The 23,137-nt window shown below is 35.5% G+C and overlaps 1 protein-coding gene across 2 annotated transcripts in view; it reads right to left on the bottom strand.

Annotated features, from left to right (window-relative positions):
• Positions 1-23,137, bottom strand: part of LOC133527589 (tyrosine-protein kinase Src42A) — a 97,538-nt gene that overhangs the window by 4,200 nt on the left and 70,201 nt on the right. For both annotated transcript variants that reach the window (XM_061864654.1, XM_061864653.1), the window contains exons 3-7: positions 18,137-18,300; positions 9,853-10,180; positions 8,152-8,330; positions 2,124-2,280; positions 582-835 (exon numbers count right to left, since the gene is read on the bottom strand). In XM_061864654.1, coding sequence (XP_061720638.1) covers positions 627-835; positions 2,124-2,280; positions 8,152-8,330; positions 9,853-10,180; positions 18,137-18,300 — 1,037 coding nt within the window. In that variant the 3' untranslated portion in view covers positions 582-626. The remainder of the gene's footprint in view (positions 1-581; positions 836-2,123; positions 2,281-8,151; positions 8,331-9,852; positions 10,181-18,136; positions 18,301-23,137) is intronic.

Genomic DNA, 23,137 nt, shown 5'->3' on the forward strand with positions numbered 1-23,137 from the left:
CAAAATATGTAGTTAAATTCTTTAACATTCCTCGAGGCATACAATATTGTAGACGTATAGGGGTCCACGTTTCTACAACGTGCCGAGTACACTTATTTGCTCGTTGTCTGCCGCGTGCATTATTATCAACAAAGTATGTGCTACTTACTATTTCCATTCATAATTGCAAATAAGATACCATGTGGTAGTGATTCATAACATTATCAAGTTTTAGTAATATGAACTTTACTACAGTATACTTACTTGTCACATTTACAATAACTAAATAATTATCATTTATTTTATCAATCAAGTAAAATAATGTTTTGCATTGTATGTTCTGTGACATCATGCTAACATATTTAATAACTTACATTAGATGACAGTTTTTATTTAATATGATGTGCAACTTTTGGCATATTACTATTAAACAGCTACAGAAATCTTGTCTGACCATCAACTGGGGCCCGAGTCAAATTCATGAAATGGGGGCCGTGCTCACGTCCTCTCGGCCAAATTGCGCTGGGGCCCGTGGCACGCTTTGCCACCCTATAGACACACGAGATGTAACCAGCAGTAGTATAGCGAATAACGGTACATACATGATGCTGGTGCGCGTGTCGGTGGGGCGGCAGGGAAGGCCTGGCTCAGTAGGCCGACGCCTCCTTGTACTCGGAGTTGTCCATGGTGAAGAAGTCCTCGAGCTTCCACTGGAGCGTCTCGAAGGTGGGCCGCTTGAGCGGGTCCTTGTGCCAGCACTCCAGCATGATCTCGTACAGCGGCGCGGGGCAGTTCTGCGGGCACGGCATGCGGTAGCCGTGCTCCACCTGGTGCAGCACTTCGGCGTTTGTCATGCCTGTGGACAGATCAACGTATGTTAAGGGTCGTCCAGATGAGATCTCGAGAATGTGCTGCGAATCGACTTACGTTAGTGATTATGAAGTTAAGTGGATCGTGAATCCGTGCTAGCATTTTTACATAACAACACAAACCATATAAAGTAAGGTTAGGTTTAGTCATTTTATTTGATAGTATAACTTAAGATTCAATTAAAGCGGAATTTTGATAAATACTGATATAGCGTTGAACAATTTGAAGTCTGTTTTGATTGTTCTGAGAATCCCAAATAAGGATTGGGAAATCTTAAAATTATAAGAAACTATTGCTAATCACGACCATAATAAAACCTAATATTCTATCATAAGTAGCGAATCAAATCGTTAGACACGTTCCGTAAAGGTACATTATACGGTAATTAAGCAATTAGTCATCATACTTATTTCTCAGTTTACTTAAGATTATTTCGTGACTATCAATAGTAATAAAATTGTTCTGAATAATCAGTTCTTGTTCTTTCATGTTCCATTTGATAACTTCTTTACCATGTCTTGTGCTGTTTTAAAGGGACACGGAAGAAGAGAAATCAATGGTGGAGAGCTTATGCAACACATTAAAAAAATCATCAAGCGTTATTGTTTTGGAAATGTTTATTTTGTACAAAAATCTTAATGTAACTACCGTTTAAAGATATAGAAAAAAGGTTGTATGTATTATGAAGTGTACTTTCATTACATACTAGTAAATACATGATCGCGCGGCAAATTCAACTTCAGGTAATAATTTGACTAAGGCTCATTTAATGCAATATCATGTTAGGTATCGATTATGAAACAGCAGCACCGGCTTTAAAAGTTTAGGTATTAAAGCAGGTGGCTGCCCACTTTCGGTTGCGGACGCCCACATTACCTACTACGCGCGCTATTTGCAAATCTTGTACCTATTTCTACAAGTATACACATGAAATTTGCAAAGGAACAGGTGATCGTTGCATATTTTAACGATTGTTTATGTGATTTATTATCATACGATTAAATAAAGAAATAAATAACTGGCCTAATACCTATATCACGAAATTCACGAACAGGCGGCCTAGCCCCTATTTCACTATGCTGATAAGTGCGATAACTGTCAAAAAAGTACAACTGTCAAATTATCGCGATTATTCTAGTTTCATAAAAGTAACATCTTAAATTTGTCACCTTGGGATTGTTAGCCGATATGTCGCTGACAATTGTCAGCGTTGAGAAACAGGGCCTCATGTTTCCTAGGTGCACTACAGCTACTTGACATTAGAGCTATCTTACCAGGGTAGGGTATTCGGCCGTAGGTGACGAGCTCGGTGAGAAGGATGCCGAACGACCAGACGTCGGACTTGATGGAGAACTTGCTGTAGTTGGCCGCCTCCGGCGCGGTCCACTTGATCGGGAACCGGGCGCCTACACGCGCCTCGTATTCATCCTCCTGTTCAACAATAAAAAAATAACTAAATACGTTTTGGACGGTTTTTTCGGAGTCTCGCTTTACGCTGTAATAGTACATTACTATAGAGGACGGGAAACGAAGGGTTGCAGGCCAAGTAGATATAGACGGCCGAGCGTAGGAGGTCAGTTAGGGATACGCGGCTGGCAACCCCGTTTCTCGCCGAGATTTGTATAGTGCTTTTCTCAAAATTGCAATGAAATAATTTAAAAAAAATAGGATGATGATGATGATGATGATTTCTGCATGACTGAAAAAAAAAACTTTATGGGGCTGTATCTCCTAAACCGTGCGTCGTAGCGCAAAAATAATGAAATTTTTGTTCCCCTTTGAATTCCTGAAATGATATTTAACAATCACAAAAAAGAAAAAAAAGAAAAAAAAACATAATGGCAGATTTTTTGCTTATAGGTTTTTTATGGTTGAATGCCAAGACGTGCCAAAACGTTTAAAAACAAAAGAAGGTTGCCTTACAGGCCTAGGTGTGTAAGGCTGTATGAAATTCCTTTACATATCATCTTCACTCATCGCACCTGATATGTAGTATTTCCGGACCTAATTTGAAGTAAGTCGTGTCAACATTTCATTACAAGTTTGAGAAAACGTTCTTTCACCTATTAAACTTTTGGGCAAATGATTTTATCAACTGTCGGTGTGGGTGTGTCCGGATTTTGTTCGAAAATGCTAGGTCACACAATAACCAATCGCCAAGTAGCCACAAATCACCGTTGTAATTATATCTTATCTATAAGCAGCAAAATCAAAGCGTTCAACACTTCCCCGACATGTACTTGGCCAGTGCAGACTTGTAGAATTGTAACTTGTAGCTTACCGCAGGTGGTTAATATGAATAGGATGATACGTTTACGCCATACCATTGTAACATTATTAAAAAAAATCCTTACGTGTTTGGATAAATTATTTTTAGTTGTTAACAAAGGAGAATATTGCTTGCGTATCTGTGTATCTTTCTATACATAATTTAGACTCGCAATATATATAACAGTCCATTTTCGTATTGATTTTTTTAGTGAACTGCTCTTCTTATTCAGGTATAGGTAAACCAGAGAACTGTAAAATCATTACATTCATTACACAAGACAGATCAATAAATAAAATAAGTAACAAGCATATCCTCTTTAAGAATTCATACCATAATTAAAAAATATTTCACGTGACTGCTAATTAAACATACTGCAAAATAAATATAATAACACAGACTGCCACTGTTGTTCTTACAATTTACATTTCATACCTATTGTTGTAAGCAGTTTGACGTGACGAGTCTCAATATATTTAATAAACACTTGTCAGTGTTACGAGACAAGATGAGAAGTGTATTGTTGTGTATGTTCTTGTATTGCAGACAGATATTATCTTGTTTCTTTCACTGCATCTTCTTACATCGACGGCCGTAGAATAAAATTTGTAAGAGAATAGTTCTTGACATGCTAAGTAAATCTGGCTTTTAAATGTAGATGCTAGGCATCGAAGAATACTAATGCGCCTGTTGTATATAAACTTTGAATCAAAAAAGATCTTGCCATGACAAACTTAACCTTGACAAGCATAACAAAAAACATTAAATCATTAGTTAGTCACTCGTCTAGTTGATAAGAATAGGTGTAAAATCCGGTAACATTAACATAACAATCTAAGAGGTAATAAAAAAATAGGTTCGATTTGATTTGGTGAACTAGTGAATGTTTTTTTTATTTAAACCGAAAACCTACAATTTACCTAAAATTAGAAATGTATCCTGCAATTGAAACTACCTACACACCATCTTATATTAAAATTTTTGGTTTTGCTTTGATTTTTGTAAAAATTGTTTATTAAAAAATGTGTTGTTATTATTGTTATATTAAAGGCGAGGCGGGACATTATACTTGTACCTATACACCGTGTATTTTTTTCCGTTAATTTCAAGGGTGCATACCCGAGCCTAAATTAAGTTACATTCTCAGACACCGATATTCTAATTAACTCCATTTCGGAGAGTATTTATTTTTATCTCATAACGCCCTAACGAGCGTATATAGTTGCCTTAGGGCCTGTTTCCATTTTGATTAGTGTTTAGTACGTGTGTATACATTTGCTACAAAATGTGAGTACTATCTCGGACAATTGATGTTCGAAATGACATTGATGTGTCACATTTTCAATTGTTTGGTTGAATTAAATGTAACAACAACGCTATATGCAACATTTGACTACTTGTTATAAAATATACCCTGGAGTTAACGGAATTCAATAAAAACACGGTGTATACAATGATGACTCATTTATATTGATATTGAATGATACGATTGTTGCCATTAGCTCATTAGTATTCTACTCTAAATACATATAAAATAAACTAATAGCAGTGAACGATTTTGAATTTCCTAGCATTAATTCGGTACCTATAGGTATTGGTCTATGACGCATTTATACGCGGTTAAGATGTGGTTTAGACCTGTCTATCACATGAAAGATCACGTGCTGTGGTCAGCCGATTTACATACAATAAAAGTACCTACTGATGCACATGGTGTTCAAGTCTTGGGGCTGATTCTTTTTAATAGTTCGCAGCAAGCTCGGTTCTCCATACAATCGTAGTTACGCTTTCCCTTTAGAACGACTAGCTAGATTGCTCTGACACTTTGTACTTACAATAGGATAAGGTATATCTATGCCTCTAATTAGTTTTTGTAGCTTCAAATACCATCGTTAAAAAAATACATCGAATTTAAGTTGTATACAAAACTTGTTATTGCTTTAGTTTGTTTGTTTTATAAGCTGAAGCTATACAGGCATAGATATTTTTCAGCTCATTATGATACGACCTTAAGTCATGCTCATGTTATCATTATTAGGTATATCATGCGCACCAACAGTGCGAGGCAAATACCTTATGATGCGACTCTTGATTGCATTCCGTCAGCATCAATCTTGCAGCATGAGCCGCTAACGCTGATCGGTGGTCACGGTCAAGGTTGTATCAAAATAAGATGAAAACCATACCAAATTGTTAAGATAGAGTCGGCCTTCTACGGAAATACATAGTACTTTTAGTTGGGCAGTCATCTAATAAACGTGCATCAATGGATGTAGTGTACATCTACACAACAGATCCCTATGGGTCGAAGGGTCCCCGAAAATTAGAAGATAAGACATGCATGTGTCTACCCTAAGGCACCAGGGTATCGTTATCTGCTTTTCTATCGCTCGAATTACAAGTGTGATAGAGTGGAGAGGCAAATAATGATATTTCGATATTCGCGGTAGGCCCTCTGGGACTAAAACTTTCGGGAGACAGTCACGCAGACTAGTTAGATTGTAATTAGTTACGCTAATTTATGCCCTTAGTTCCAACATACGGTAAACATGCGATGATTCACGACCAATAAGCACGTAAAGCCACTTAGCTTTATCTCGGCCAGAAATAGGTTAGCGACATAAAGATGAATGAAGTTTGTATCGGAACGTGAGACATCACTGCAGACTTGAACTTTAACGATGAATGGGAACTCGTACGTGTCAGGTTTTTCATGTTTACAATATGACCACAGATAGGATTTGCTTCGAACGACCGAGTTTTCCCCCGCGTGATTGTGTTTTGAAATTCAAGGTCAATGAAAAAGGATTTTTTTTTTCCCTATTTTCTGGGATAGTGCGCGAACAAAAAATGGAAATAATAGGTTCTTGTTAAATGTTAATATATATTATTTAACATAATGGTTCGGAGTGGAACGAAATTATTTTTTTTTGTTATGTGTTCACACACAATGATTGTTCTAATAGACACTTACGGATGACATTAAATGTTGTCCATGAAATCATAGCAACGAGCACATTTGCATTTCCTTACATGAAAATTATAATTTAGTCACGCTGTCTTGAAATTACATACACCAACACAATAGAGAAAGATCGTCAACTGTCAAACTGTCTGTTGTGTTATGTCATCATGTCCTCTAAAATATTACCGAGCATCATGAGATTCATGAGTGATTTATAAGTATGCTGCATGCTAATATTCATATTTGCCATACCGATGTATGAGCAGAAGCTCATACAGCTCGAGCTTCTACCTACTTTCAATTTCTTCTTATTGTCATAGTTAAGTTAATTAAGGTAACAAAAATAATAACCATAATCTATATTTTTTTCGGTACTGTATTGTCAACATTAAATGTAATGTTTTCCAATGTCAATCTTTTTACAAAAATAAACTATTTGTACAAAAATAAAGAGAAAAAAAAGTCTAGCACTTGTAAAACAAGAACGGAGTTATTCCTAATATCTGCTACCAACGTTATTTTTAATTTTACCTTATATTAATATTGAAAATTAAAAGGAATAGCTTGGTCAACACAGACAGGTTTCCAATACTCCTAAGGATGAATCCTTGTAAGCTTTGTAGGATCGGCAACTCCAGTACCTAGAGTTGCAGCGCCCATAGGCTACAGTGGCTGTTTAACACCAGTTGGGCCGCGGGCTTGTTTGCCACCGTCGGGGTTAAAAAATCAATGAGAGAAAATCTTCAACCATAACAACAAATTAATAACAGGTGGGAAAAACGCCATGAATAGGGCACTTTTGCAATAGGATTATATATTTATTCAAGCAAAATAGGCGCCAGTCAGGCGTCGAGTTGCGGAAACCTGCCCGTGTTACAATACAATACATATGTATTACATATTTGAGGATAGCGACTATGAATTAAAGCACCGAGCTTTGTATCGACCATTGGGAGAGGCATGTCTACTATGTCTTGTATAGTAGTAGGCGTATTTAAGCTGACTGTGACCGTGCCCTAAGTATGATTGTTTATGTTTATTAAAGTTAGGCTATTCATGTACAGCATGTCAACGTCACATCAATCAGTACCCCTAGTGTAAATATTTTCGACAGCGAAACGTGACGTACGCGTTTGCGTTAAGTGTCATTTTGTATGAGATTTTTGACTTTCCAAAACGTCCCGCTTGCGCGCTGTTCAAAAACCCATGAATGAGACTTAACGCAAACGCGTACGTCACGTTTCGCTATCGACTAAATTTACACTAGGGGTACTTTGTGTGTTAACTACTAACTTGATTCACAGACTGCTCCTTCGAAAATGAATTATCTTTATTCAGAATTGGGTCGGTTTGACAGGTTCTTTGAATGTAACAAGTTCATGTACGTTCAACGTTTGCCAAGGCTCTAGTTATTTGTGTAGTAGCTGTGAAGTCAATTTGTACATGTCAGAACAAAATGAATAGTTATTTATAGACAATTGCGGGTGACTGAACATTTTAATATTACGATGTCGCAGTGGACTCTGGATTTGTTTGTACTTACTCTTAAGATGTAATTAAGGTAGTAATATTTAATTTATTGTCACTAGTATTCGGCCTCGCTCGCGTAAATAGCGCATCAGGGTAAATCTAGTATTTTTTTCATGATAATATGAAGTAGATTGATCGGGACATAAGAATGGAATGAATAATCTATAATTTATTGCATGGAATGTAAATGTAACGTAATGAGAACATTTACGTGTGTGCGTTTGGATGCCATTTTGAGATTTTTCGAGTCTTTCAGACTCTTTGTAAAAAATACGTGGTTATTGGTAGCGCATCGAATAATTTACCCAGAGATTTCTGTTTTAAAATAAACGTTTAGATTTAAAACAGAAAAAATGGGTATCTATCTCACACGCGAGATAATCTCGCGGCGCCCTTTGCTAAGCCCTCTGACTGTGTGATCACTGTGGATGTAGTTCTGGGACTCGAGGTACGTCATACCGACTCTATTTGAGCCTTCTTTTACCTTAATAAGCTTGCCCCCTTCTGTTCCTTTATTATATTATAAATGTTCTTTTACCTTGATTAGCCTGGCGAGTCCGAAGTCGGCGATCTTGACGATGTTGGCGTCGGCGACGAGCACGTTCCTGGCGGCGAGGTCTCTGTGGATGTAGTTCTGGGACTCGAGGTACGCCATGCCGGCCGCTATCTGCGCCGCCATGTCGATCAGCTGTTGCAGCTTCAGACCGCGGCCTTTGCCTGAAAGAAAATATAAATCGTTTAACCTTATTGTGATGACTATCGATTACGCTAAAACTGTATATCCGACCAGGTAAGATTTAACTTTGCAACAACAAAATCTGCGGCTTCGTAACGTATCAAATAACGTAAGCAGTTTCGTAGTCTTCGACTAAATCTGCAACCTATTACTTGCGATTTTACCAACTATCGAATTCGATGAAAAATTATACTTAACACTGTTAAGTTAACAGCATGTGAATATTCGTACAATTGCGTGCTACATAAACGGCGTGCAGCCACACCCATCTTCGACTGCGTTTAAATATTCTTTAATGACGAAGGTAATATTGCACCCCTAACAAATGTAGTTTTCACATAACTGCCCCTCAATTTTTTTTACCAAGTCGAAAATTAGGTCATAATGTATGCGACGACCGGTCTGGCCTAGTGGGTAGTGACCCTGCCTATGAAGTTAATGGTCCCGGGTTCAAATCCTGGTAAGAGCATATATTTGTGTGATGAACACGGATATTTGTTTCTGAGTCATGGGTGTTTTCTAGGTATTTAAATATTTATAATTATATATTATATATATCGTTGTCTAGGTACCTACAACACAAGCCTTATTGAGCTTACTGTGGGACTTAGTCAATTTGTGTAATAATGTCCTATAATATTTATTTATTATTAATGTAAAGAAATAACATGTTTAAAAGAAGAGCTGTACTGTATAAATAGTACCTACTGCCTATTATTCTCACGACAGAAATGAATCTAAATCACGTCAAATCAATTAAACGCGTTACGGCTGTATGGCGTGCCAGTCTTCTTTGTATGTAGGGTAAATACATACTTAATGGCTAAAGTAGAAACGATAAACAAATTCGAAACAATGATAATAGAATTCATTCATACCTACTTAACATAAATAACAGCGCGTTTGCTGATATCCAGAGTTATCATTATCAAATTAGATGCAAAAATTATCACTGTATCTAACTTATCTAATATCAAAATAATCATTTTAGCAACGTTTTGACGCTCATCAAGTCAGTTTATTAGTTTATTCTCATAGTTAGGTTGGCACCGCAGCTGATATCATATCAGGTATTGTTTTTGGAATACAACATCTGTTTTAATCTAGAACACTTGCTTTCGCGAGACACTGCCGATCTAGGCAATTCTAACAAATACCAAATGTTATGTAAATTGTGCCGTGCAATCTGCGAAACGTAAAAGTGGAACTTGAAACATTGTCACAGCGTTATTACAGAAAGTATGAAACTCGTGCCTAAATCGTAAATTTTGTAAACGATGTCATATTTAGAAGGTAATCCTCGCAAGACTAAATATTTTGACAGCTGCAGAAAACCATTATGATACTAATTTAAAACAATGCTTTTGAATAATTTTGACAATATGTATATTCATAAAATAATTACTTTAGAACAATGCCTAAATAAGGCAACTTATTTCTAGTAAGCGCATGGTCCTCAAGGTTAGCTAAAATGCATGCAAAATTCGTACGTAAGGTCCATACCTTGAAGGTAGTCGAGTAGAGATCCATTCTTCATTAACTCAGTGATGATATAAATGGGTTCCTCCAGCGTGCAAACAGCATAGAGTTGAATGAGTTTGCTATGCCGCAGCTTCTTCATGATCTGCGCCTCCGCCAGGAAGTCCTTGGGGTCCATGGTACCGGACTTGAGGGTCTTGATGGCGACAGGGGTAGTGTTATTCCACAGACCCTCCCACACTTCACCGAACTGCCCATGGCCGAGCTTCCGGACGAACTTGAGAGACGAACGGTCGATCTCCCATTGGTCGCGTGTTCGGTGAGAAAGTCCCTCCGTTACTGGTTTTTCAACCTGTAAACAATGGATCGTTTTTCATAAATTAACCTAAGTATTCATTGTTATATAATATAATATGACAGAGTTGGTTTTACTTGGCATATGACATGTGGCAGACTGATTTATAATGATGGATGGAAGTACTCGGTTATCAGGTCGAAAATTAAGATTACTGATGATAGTGATGATCTCCAAATAAATTTAATCGTAGACATTTATATATATTATTTTAGTTCCTTTTTTTACAGATACGGTACTCTATTTAAATGTTACGAGTGCCTTTAAAGTAAAACGATAAAAATAAGTGTATTGAAATAGAAATTTAACAAATTATATTAATGTATCCCACATCTTTAGCACAGTATCTATCTATGCCTAACGTAAAACGTACGAAATGACGTGTAGCTGTAGAGAATATTGAACGATCGGAATGTTATATTATGTCTGTTACCACTCTTACTTACTCAGACATGTACAGTGGCTTCAATTGAACTAAAATTTAACAGGTTTAGCAGCGATTAAATTACTTATATGTTTGTCTATTGCAAAGTGCAATCGCATAGAGTTTAGTCTAACAAATTAGTCGCAGGGCAATAATAATTTATGTTGTAACATTACTAACAATTATTACCTGAGATAAATTAAAGCCAGCTGATGTCACTCGCACTATAGAGTGTGATTATGACATTGTAGCGCAATAATTTTGATTTATAGTTGCATTGTGATGAAGAACGCGTATTTTTCCAATTTTCTTTTAAACCAAGCTGTTCAACGATTGACCTAAATAATGAAAAGTGATGAGAAAATCGAAGACGCAAACTTTTACATAATATCCTATTTACTCAGCTTTGAAGAGATCTTAGACATACTGAAGGACACGGTATACAGGCGTCACGAGTTAATCCTCTTTAGTAGTTAGCGTCATGAGAACAAAGGCAGACTGGATGGCGCTAGTTCAGCTTTGATCATCGCTGTCGTCGATCCTCAACCCCAGGTACGAACTTAAAGTAAAAATAAGAAATTCAAGGTCAGGGATAATTCAACGACAAGGATCGACACAATACCGATTTGGAAGAACGGCCAAAGTACAAGTGATCCTGCAACTCTAGAAGTGGAGGCACTTTTTAATTCACGCCACGTTGTAACGTGAAACCAGTGGGCAGCGACCGCGACGCTCTGTCTGTTTGCCCGTCACGCACAACTAATACATACTACACACAACTATACATTGAGAGACAACGTTTATCAGTCGTTGATATAATATTCAATAGGTAGGGTACCGGTTGGATCTACTGCAGTTACACATTGCACTACCAGTTAGTCGAGTTAGTGAAAAAGTTAACTTGAGATGAGACCAAAGTGTGTCCTATTTAATTTCTATTAAACACGATAATTATCTAAACACACATATTAAATTTTTTTATTATGGAGTTAATACATATTGCATCTATCTGACGTCTCTATCTCAATCATATTCGTGTCTCTGATTCATTAAAAATATGTTTTATCCATTTAGACACGCTAAGTAACGAGACCTAAATGTTTTACATACATATGGCCAGTGTTGACGTAATCCACCGCCGTGTTTGTTGCATAAAGTACGAATTGTTATACAATACATCATATTGAACCTAATCTGGCTGCGAGAAAATGTCGAAGTTGAGTCTAGCCTGGTGTAGAGGGGTCGGCAAACTTGGTATAAGAAACGAGCCCGCGTAGTAGCAATAAATAAAATATAAACATTAATTGATTTGGCTTGTATCAATTTCATTTTTGGGAAACCGCCGCTCTGGAGTTGTGGTTTACCCTGGCTTAGCTAGTGCATTAACCTCCTGGGACTCAGAAACAGTCGTTTCCTTTTTTCAATTTGGAACCCTTAGGGCCACTTGCACCATCCTACTAACCCCGGGTTAACCGGTTAAACCTGGAGTTACCATGGTTACCAGTACAATTTGACACTGAGTTACCGGTTTAATCGGTTAACCCCGTGTTAGAGGGATGGTGCAAGTGGCGCTTAGTTACTGTATAGAATAGATAGTGGAATATGTACAAAAAATATGTAGGGTCTTAGGAGGGTGCATCTATTGCGATGTATCTGACTTAAACGGCAGAGTTGACTAAATATTGGTAAAACCTAAGTCTATTAAAATTTGTGTTGTTGCTTAATACTCGTAATATTAACTGTGGTCGTGGAATCCCTCGTCAAAGACGAACGCTTTGGTCAATAGGATACTGTATAAAAATAAAATATTTCAATTATTATAGTATACGGTGATATTTAATTTTTGTATATATTAAAATCGTATTTTTTTATTGAACTGAACATAAATGTCGTATAACTGGCACTACCAGGAACCAGTGCGAGTGTGTCGTAATAAATAGTTTTCTTATTTTACGGTGATACACATTATGTTTTAGTAAGTGCTTAGTATTTCTGCAAGTTTAGGTGCAAAACAACTGGAACAATAATAATGATCGGTACATTAGTAAAATACTTAAGTGCCTCAACACATCAACCTTACAAATACCTACCCTACAATAATTTTTGGAGCACCTAGTAATTGTAGTAAGCAATTAATAAAGGTTTTTTATGAACCGAAAACTTGTATTATTTCCGATCATAGCACGGTTGTTAATATAAGAACTAAGAGACCTCTCTTCATTAGACAAAATTACGTACTATTGTTAAGAAAATTTAATTGAATGAACAATAGTGTTCGTTACGATAAATGTACGTCACGCTCATAAATATCAAACGTACAAATCTTATAATTTTAATGTTAACATATACGTATACAAATGGATGTATATATTAACAATGATGGATGGACTAGTATTCCAAGTTTAGTAATTATTTTGCTTATTATAAGATTTATAAAATCAAATATTTTACTTAATATACCAACCTAATTTCACAGACAAAAGAGGTATTCAACTATTAATCAAGTTAACCGTGACGTTTAACAATTTACAATATGTCGATAGTATAGAACTTCCGCACAATAAAAAATAAAAATCCAAGCTTAAAACAGAAAATGTTTTCTTTTAATCACTAATAAGATTCTCTCGACAGAAATAGAAATCCAAAGAGCTTAATCTATCCGGAACGAATTAAGAGAATAGGTTTTTACGTTTAAAAATAGCCTTTTACATTTGCGGTGGTCTAACGATTAAACGCTGGGTCACTAATTGTTTAATCGTTACATGCCATCGAGAATACGGCGAAGTAACCATTTGTTAATTGTAACAAAAATACGGAATTTTCGGATCGGTGTGGTTTGTGCCCGCAATATATTCGAAATTAATTATTCATCGTTCAAATTGTGGTAGACGAGCAGACAGACATGTTTAATAATACTTCATCAAATAATACAAACACAAGCGAGCCTGCGTCTGTTACGTACCTATGACTCATCACTATCACGCAAGTTACTAAACTTTTCAAACACATACAAAATAAATATCAATCCGACTGTATCTTGGTGCCCGAATATTGTTGTTCATTCGAATATATGGCGATTATTTAGATTTTTTATTCAAAAAAGTAAAAAGCAAGTCGTTGGTTACTTAATTTTTTATTAAACATCCTCTTTTTCTTCAAACCAGCTAACGACTTTAAACTTAAAATGCAACCTTGGACTCAATCGAAAGGCAGAATAAACGGCAATGACAATGGGATCGGTAGAGGGCTGAGGTCAAAGACACATTATCGACCAATATTATCGAACGGTTAATGCAGATTGTACAACAAGAGCGTAAATAAATATATATGCAATTTTATCCAAGATTCTTATCCACTTGAGCTGTATCCTTGATGCATGTTGAAGGAAAATGTTTTGTAATTGTAATTGATGTTTTCTGCTTTTTATTTTGAAGGAATATTAATTATAATTATATATTAAGGTAGAGACCTGGGAGACCGAGATTTGCTTGGAAAACATAAATACTCAAAAATGCGCGTTTTCCCAGAGACCTAGCCAGATCAATTTTTGTGCCCGAAAACCTCCATATAGCAAATTTCATCCCCCAAATATATATATATAAGAATTGCTCGTTTAAAGTAATACGATTAAAATTAAACATCATTTGTAACATAATGGCTTAAGAATATGACTGCTTAGTATTATAACTTTATTTCTTGTCGATAAAACGTCGCACAAGAAAACTAAATTTATGGGATCCGATTGAACTAAGGCTAGGCTAAGAGACAACCCAAGTTCATTATTAGGTGGGTTATAATTATTTTTGTTGTCTTGTTTGTGACCACTCTGTCACACGTGTATGTATGTATGCATGTATGTATATACTTTATTGTACGTAGAAATAAAAACACGAGAAACACAGTTATTTTTTTATGCCTCTCATTGAGTGATGCTACAGACTGGGATTGCCTCACGGACACCGGAATCTCGTTCCATAACTTAACTGCGTGGACAGTAAAGGTTTTTTTGTATGTTAGTGCTATTGCATGTCTTTCCAGCTGTAGATCATATTTTACATGAGAAAAATTATAAACTAAACTTCAGCCCATATAAACAGCTCTCCTCCGTCACATTTTTTGGGGACAAATTACAAGAGAACAAAAATAAATTTTCACCCAGGTGTCTGTTTTAATGCAACTGCGACTTGAATGTTTAATTGTAATTCATCGCTTTAAAATAACTTCTATACAACACATTTACAATCTTAACAAAAATGTTTATGACTAACAAATTAAAAACATGTATGTTTCATGTATGTTTCCAAATAAAGAATTGAAGAAACAATAGTTAGTACAAAAGAGCGGTGGCCACAAGGAGAGCGTTCGGTTGCGTAGACGCAGCGTGCGTGACGAAAGCGGGGCCATCTCGGCCTTGCGTCGTCCGGCAGAAACTGGAGCGATAATGCTTAATGTTTGAACGTTCGTGATTTTCCTGCGACTTTGCAAAAATGTTTGGCATTAATTAATGAATCTGTCGTCAATACAATAATTTTTTCAACTCTCCTATTCGGAAAGTTCACCTTTCATAGGCTAAAGAAAATTGCATTTCCCACCCTAGGGTGGAAAGTGTTTCATTTTTATTTGTACTTCGAGCAACGGATAACAGCCATATATGACATATTATTCAGTTAAAAGCTCTCATATTAGCTTCTGCATTTTTAAGACCAAGCATTATCGAAGTTATATGTCAATTGCATTTACTTTTTACTTTACTTTATTATTAAAAAGTAAATATTTGTTAATAAATCAATATAAATGACGATGAATGTTTAAAATATTATCATTACATTACATTTATTCATTTAGTTTCACTTTTTTTAAGGCGCGTATACATTAAGGCCGTTTCAGAGAGGATTGTCTATGGTTTTAGATTTTTATTTGACCAAAATGTAAATGACGCCAACTCCAGTCCCTAATATGAATAATAGTACTCGGTCGAATATTCTCTATTAATTTGTCTTTTCCAAATTCTTCAAATTTAACCGTAAACTTTAAATAATTTAATTGCATTGTTGTTAGGTACCTATGTTGCTTACCTATATGTATCTGTCAATAATTTGTTCTAAGGAAATATACCTATAATAAACCTACGTTTCTTGTGTTTGACTTTCCTAGTAGTCGAAATAAAAAGTAGAGTGTTTAACTCGGGTAAAAATAACCAGCTCACTCTCGAATTATTGGACAATTTTTTTTTAATGATACAGGAGGCAAACGAGCAGACGGATCACCTGATGGTAAGCGATTACCGTCACCCATGGACACCTGCAACACCAGAGGGATTGTAAGTGCGTTGCCGGCATTTAAGATGGGAGTATGCTCTTTTCTTGAAGGTTTGAAGGTCGTATCGGTCCGGAAATACCTAATACTCTGATGATATGGTTTACTTTCCATCCTTGGTTAACAATCTACTATTAAACTACCTTAAAAAAAACTTTCGTAGTTTTCTCTTTCTATAGATATTTAATATAGGTACGCTATCAACATACAAGAAATCAAATTCAGCATTGATTTGATAAGGCGCTCCTTTGTTTTGTATGTTCGTTCTTCGTATTTTTTTTTATATTATTGGGAGGAGGGAATATTAGTATTCCACATTCAAGGTCCCTTCAAAATCTGTTCACTGTATATTTACTCGTAACGATGGACCTGAATACGTAACTGGCAAAACCCCTGTCATATTTATTGTATCTATTAGTGTGCATGTTGCAAATTTATGCAATATATAGACGTAGGCGGAATGCAATATTACTAAAACAAGCGGCAAGTGATGTAAATGATAATAACCGAATTAGAACAAGAAGTCGATGAAAGCTGGTTGACTGTTGACACATCACGTAATAACTCCATATGTGTTTAAGATGAGCTATATATAATTTAAATAATTACCAAATACCTAATCTAGAAACGGACCACTGTTTTTGTGTAACAATATACCAACAGTTGTTTAGGTATTAATGGCTTTATATAGACAGATGTATTAAAGAAATCATTGATTACATTCCATTCAAGGTTGTGTTATGTTTAGTGTTGAATATCATGTATCATCTCGGTTTAGTTACTGTAGATTTAGAAAAATAAGTATATAGTTAATCGATTGCTCGTCCAAAAGCAATTAAAGTTCGATAAACCGAGCCACAAGAACTTGAATATAATCGATACCGTTGGCAAAAGTGGAGGAAACCCTTTCCGCCTACAGTACCATTAATTAAACGGATGGTCAATTAGTGGCTAAGACTAATTACGCACACTGTAAATCTGTTGACGGATATTGGATTGCGCAACACAGGATAATTAGGAAGGAATTTATAAAGATTAGTTTAATGGGTGTGACGCAGTAATAGTAATGTAATGTTGCATTGTATTGGAATTCGCACGTGTTATTCATAACGTTACGCGAGAGATCACGTAGGGAAAAAGTTCAAGGAGCTTGAGACATTGGCTAATCGCTAATATAGTAACTAGAGCTTTATGACATGCATGACATTCCAGGAATGCGATGTGTAAACCAGGCCTAGAATAATGCAAGGTCGAACAAAAGCTTGTATTAGCAGTCGAGTTAAATATCAGACACGGTAAATTCAAAGAATCCCCGCGCATAGACTGGTAATATTTCTTAGGACGTACAAAGGTGCCCATCGAAAATCATACATTTTATGCTCAACCTGATAGTGAATTGCGTAATTTATGAGTTTTCAAAAATAAAAATAAAACCGTATAAAGAATCGTGTTTTTATCGCTGACGAGACCTTGTGTGTCAGCTCTACGATTGTAATTATGAAGGCATTTAGTAAAGAAATTAAATTAGACAGCATTTTGTCAGAGGTCAAAGTTAGCAACAGCAGTATGGTAATGAATTACATGCGTTATTCGCTTATATGACAAGAAGGAAGGAAGGTGTTACGTTTGGGAGAAGTAAGACTCAAGGAATTAGCAACAAGTAAACAAGTTGTAAGAAGTGTAGATCCAGACTTTCGGTTTGAATGACGGGAAGTCACGACCTCGACGTTACTGTGGTAAATGCTACATCAGAGTACTTTCAAAACCTATTGCAAGATTAAATAAAATCGGCAAGTTTTGTAGAAAAAGTATAATGCTTGAGAAAACAAGTATGAAGGTCATTTTGGTTGAATTCAGAAGGTATAACTGTATATTTTGTTATAGATAACGGCGTTTTTGCGACTACCTGACGCGCTGCATTATTACGATACGCTCTACTTTAAATTGTCTAGCGTTTTGCCAATAAACTGTATTATATCGGCGTCTAAGATGTAACATTTGCTTTAGCTTTGATATCTTATGAATGCTTTCCTCTCACTCGAATGCAACGTAAAGTATATGAGGAATTTGTTGCATATTAAGGTCCTGTATAAAGCTGCAATATTGCATCAAGCAAATATTAGTGGCTTTGCTCTGTACAAGGAAAATACAGTACAGTACAGGTTTGCACACAAGGTTTGCTGAATGAGCCACAAAGGCAATGGAGTACAAACCTGCACACAAGGCTTATTGAGCGACACACAGAGCCCGTCGGCATCCTTGCTGTAGTGCTCGACAAGCTCCTGGAGGGTACGGAAGGTGGTCCGGCGCGCGATGAAGAACCCGCCCTCGTCGAGCTGCCTGATGCGGTAGTGTTTCACCGTGTCGCCGTCTCTCACTGTAACAATATGTCAATACTTAATGATCGTAATGTAGGTTAAAATCCATCATTAAAGGACAATATTACACAGATTAAGTCCCCCAGTAAGCTCATGAAGGCTTGTGTTGTGGGTACTCAGACAACGATCAGCGTCGGCGACTTCTGAGGTTAATCATTGTTTAAGTTTAGGTTCTAAGTCAAGTTCGGTATCATTTTCAACTAAATATGTAGACGTAGATTTAATCTAATAGGCTCAGCGGTTATTCAAACTACTCAAACTATCTCTATACTAGCAATTATAACGAAAACGATACCAAACTTGGCCTAGTAGATATAAGAAAAGCTTGGTGGCTCCACTTCTTAAATCCTACCCAAGGAAATCTTTCGTTCACGCAACGCCGTATTTTATGAGCAACACCTTCGACTAGTCGTATTATAAATGCAGAAATAATACAAGTCAAAATCAATGATATTGTTTGCATAAATATTTCATAGCACAGGGTTTTTACACCAATTGCATAACAGTCATCATAGGTTTACTAGGAATACTAAATATTTACTTGTGTAATATTTAATACGAGCGACATACTTGAAGTATCTCAGGAATGCGTCTATTATGAAACGTTTATAAAAGCGATGCAGGCCTGGAATGAATCATCGCAGCAACAATGTTTACCTATAACTGGTTTAGTTAGGTCGTCGGCATGTCATTATCACTGTCACTCAATAGTAAAACTAGACAGAATGTGTCCATTAAAAAAGTTATTAAAAAAAAAAAAGATTTGCCCTATAAAAAACATCTGTATAATGTTTTTTATAGGGCAAATCTTTTTTTTTGTATAAAAGCCAAATAATTTAAGGGCTACCAGCACAAACCATAATCAATCAAGTACAAATGTACTTCAAAAGACGGTCCTTGGACACCTAAAAAGCAGCTGGGGATGTAACCACAACTAGGGCTTGCAATATCGGACGGTTTCCAATTCCGGAACAGATTTTCTATATTGGGTCCCAATTCCGGAACTCCGGAATTGGGGATCACCATATTTTTATAAGATTTTTTAATAAAAAACAACAAAAAATGTGAAATTCTGATACTTTACGTTTATCAAAGAAATTATTGTTTCAATAGAAATTAATTGGAAGTATTATTAACCGAGAAATATCAATCTTTGCACCTCTTATTTTACCTTATTAACTATAAGGTCACTACTTTTATTCACTTCAATGATATGGCGTATTTATTTGGGAAACTACGAATGCTAGCATACCATTTGATGCCTAATTTTATATAACGTCTACATATAACGGCTGCGTAGCCTAGTAGGTAGTAGATCCGAAATCTTTCATGAAGGAAACTTCTTTCTGAATTGTGAATAAAATACCCAAATATTTATAAATTTTCATTCAAAAGACTCGCGTAGGTAGGTTTCTGGGAAAGTATAGATGTATAGTTTTGTTTTTAGCATTAGAAAAAATGTAAACAATCAAATCTTGACGTTTCTTTTTATTAAAAAACGCTTTTTGAAAATAATTAACTTTTACTTGTGAAAGCAAAGTAATGTAAATGATTGTAGTACATGATTTATAATTGTTACATCATTTATTTTTCAAACGCGTTATTGAATAAAAAATATGTCAATATCGCTCACATTCTTTCTAATGCTAAAAAAAACGAAGTCTAGCAAGTATAGAAAGTAAAAAAAAAAGATGGTTAATGCTGCAAGACCTAACCACAACCAATCACGGTTTTTAACCAAATTTAATTGGTTTCTACAAATAAGAATCGCTCTAAGTAAAGAATAATGTACGAATCTAAGAGCCTATGTTTTGATTTTGACCCTCGATTTATCATGTACAATAATGGTGACACTCAAGTTATTGCATTTTGTGTTGATTTTTGATTTTAATTGTCTAAAACAGCCACGCGTTATATTCGATGATGTTAAAAAGAACCCTGCTGTACATATAACTTTGCGTGATGAGTCCATCTTCGAATCACTATCTTCTCGGAAGTAATTTCTATCTGCAACCCTGTCCCCTTTTCCACCGGGGTCATACGAATGCGGGTTAATAAAAAATACAATATGAAACAGCTTGTTGTCTATCTATATTGTATTGTTATAAATGACACCAGACACCAGAAGTACAAGAACAGACTATTATCACCCTTTCGAGAAATTTATTTAATGGCACTCAATCCCAATATGTATTTAAAACAGGTTTACGAGTAAGTGTACTTATTTTATAAAACCTACATCAACATTTCTACAGATTTTGCATACACAGAAAAAAAATAGTTCTCCAGCCAAGTAAATACTCTTGTGTCAAGACATTTTGTGTTTCCTATATAAGGAAACAATAAAATTCTTGCGTCAAGATATAAAATATTTCAAAGTTTATTATTTAAGCTAAAAAATTAAATTCTCTATCCGAGCTATAAAAAGTTTTTTTTAAAAAGCTCATTATTCTCGCCAAGAGCGTTTACGTTTTGTTTTAAGTATTGTATTTTTTAAATTAAACCTGTCTTAGTGCAATACTTAAAGAACTTGTGCCAAGAAACTTTGTTTCTTGGGGTTAGATACTCATAATTGAATTGAGAATTATATTTCTCCATAAAAACAAGAAAAAGTATTGGTTCAAGAGTGCGTTACTCAATGTGAAATATGATATTATTTATGTCTAGAGCTGAAATCTCTTAGCGCCAAGTTTAGTATGTCTTGAATAAAGTATGAATTTTCTTAAACCAGCATGGTTTTCGTCATTCGTTGAAATCTTTGTAGTTTTGAATAATCCTCTTCATCCTCATCTTCTTCCTCGCGTTGTCCCGGCATTTTGCCACGGCTCATGGGAACCTGGGGTCCGCTTGGAAACTAATCCCGAGAATTGGCGTAGGCACTAGTTACACTAGAGGCCTTATTGGGATTAGCCCGGTTACCTCACGATGTTTTTCTTCTTCACCGAAAAGCGACTGGTATATATCAAATGTTGGTACAGAAGTTCCGAAAAACTCATCGGTACGAGCCGGGGTGAACCCGCGACCTCCGGATTGTAAGTCATACGCTCTTACCGCTAGGCCACCAGCGCTTTTGTCCCCTTCATCAAATTTATTGATACTATTTTATGTAAAAGTCTGAAACCAAAATTTTGGTGCTTTTTCTTTTAAATAGCTTTGGCTCTTGACTGTATATTGACAACATCAAACCAAGAATTAATCGCTCTTGCGTAAAAACTTAAGTCTCAAAGCAACATTTTGGTGCTTCTTCTTTGAAATAGCTTTGGCTCTTGACTGTAGGTTGAAAACATCAAACCAAGAATTTATCGCTCTTGTCTATAAACTTAAAGTCTCAAAGGAAAATTTTGGTGCTTCTTCTTTGAAATAGCTTTGGCTCTTGACTGTAGGTTGAAAACATCAAACCAAGAATTAATGGCTCTTGTATAAAAACTTAAAAGTCTCAAACCAAAGTTTTGGTGCTTCTTTTTTAAAATAGCTAAAGCTATTAGTTATTTATAGTTAGAGCTAAAGCTCTTGACTGTAAATTGACAACATCAAACCAAAAATTAATCGCTCTTGCCTAAAAACTTAAAAATCTCAAAGGAAAATTTTGGTGGTTCTTCTTTGGAATTTGGTAATATTTTTGGTTTGAGTTAGAGTTACTCAAGATAAAACCGTTTTTTAAGAGCGTGCTATATCTCTTTCTAAGACTTTTTTTTCTTGCGGCGAATAATTAATATCTTAACTCAAATCACTACCATTCGCTTTAAAAATGTGTAAAGATAAAACTAAATAATTTTTATTCTCCTTTAAAAAATGATGTTGTTTTTAACTCCAGACATATTTATTGGACTAAGCAATTTATTATTTTATATAAGCAACCGTGCGCAAGAGAGTTTTGCGTTTTGAATTAAGATATATTTTTTATCTGTGTACAATTATGTTGCTTACGGCCCGATTCGAACTTTAAGATGACGTTTCTTCGAACAAAAAAGTTACTTTTGAGACGGATATCCAAATCCATATAGTATCTTTAAAAAAAAATTGACGTATCTTAAAGTTCGAATCAGGCCGTTATAGTGAATATATAATTGTTAAAATTAAGTCAACAGTCACGCAAATGTAACTGATTCAGTATCTGTTAACCCGCATACAACAGGCCTAAAAGTTAACCCGAAAAATTAACTGTTGCACGTTTCATTATTATTGTAAACCTAATTGTAGTTTTAATATCGTAATACGCACTACTAACCTTTTTGAGTTCTTTTATAAAACTTTTCCATTAAATACATATTAAGTTTACAGGAATCACCACAATAAATCACTACACAATCTTGTCAGTAATATGAAGCGACGCGCAGCTACAATGTTAAATGTAACTTTATGCTTACATGTAATTTAATCGTTATTGGTTTGAACTTGCATATGTATTATATTCGCGTTCCCGGAAGATATGCAGTCGATAATATCGAGTACTTTTAAACTTTTCAATGACAAAAACTTTAAGATTCAATTGTGCAATTACTAAAAGAAATACAACTATAAGGGCGAAAAACTTCGAATCATGCACCTTTTCATGTTTTTATGTATTATGAAAAGAGATGCAACACGAATATTTGGGCTAATATGGCAAAGAGTAAAATAATTGCTAGGCCGCAAGTGGCGCAACAGTAACTAATCATACAAGGTAAGGTATTACATTAATAAGCGATGTCTTCTGTAAAGTATGAAGCAAAATGGCAGTACAATCGTATTATCATTATGTAAATAACCTTAGGTGCGCAAGGGCATGTAACGGTCTTCAAATTTCCCAGCGGTATTGATTATTATATTCGACACAGATCGCTGGATATTCCAAGT

The sequence above is a fragment of the Cydia pomonella genome, chromosome 18, assembly GCF_033807575.1.
Source record: "Cydia pomonella isolate Wapato2018A chromosome 18, ilCydPomo1, whole genome shotgun sequence".
In the NCBI taxonomy this organism is placed as follows: Eukaryota; Metazoa; Arthropoda; class Insecta; order Lepidoptera; family Tortricidae; genus Cydia; species Cydia pomonella.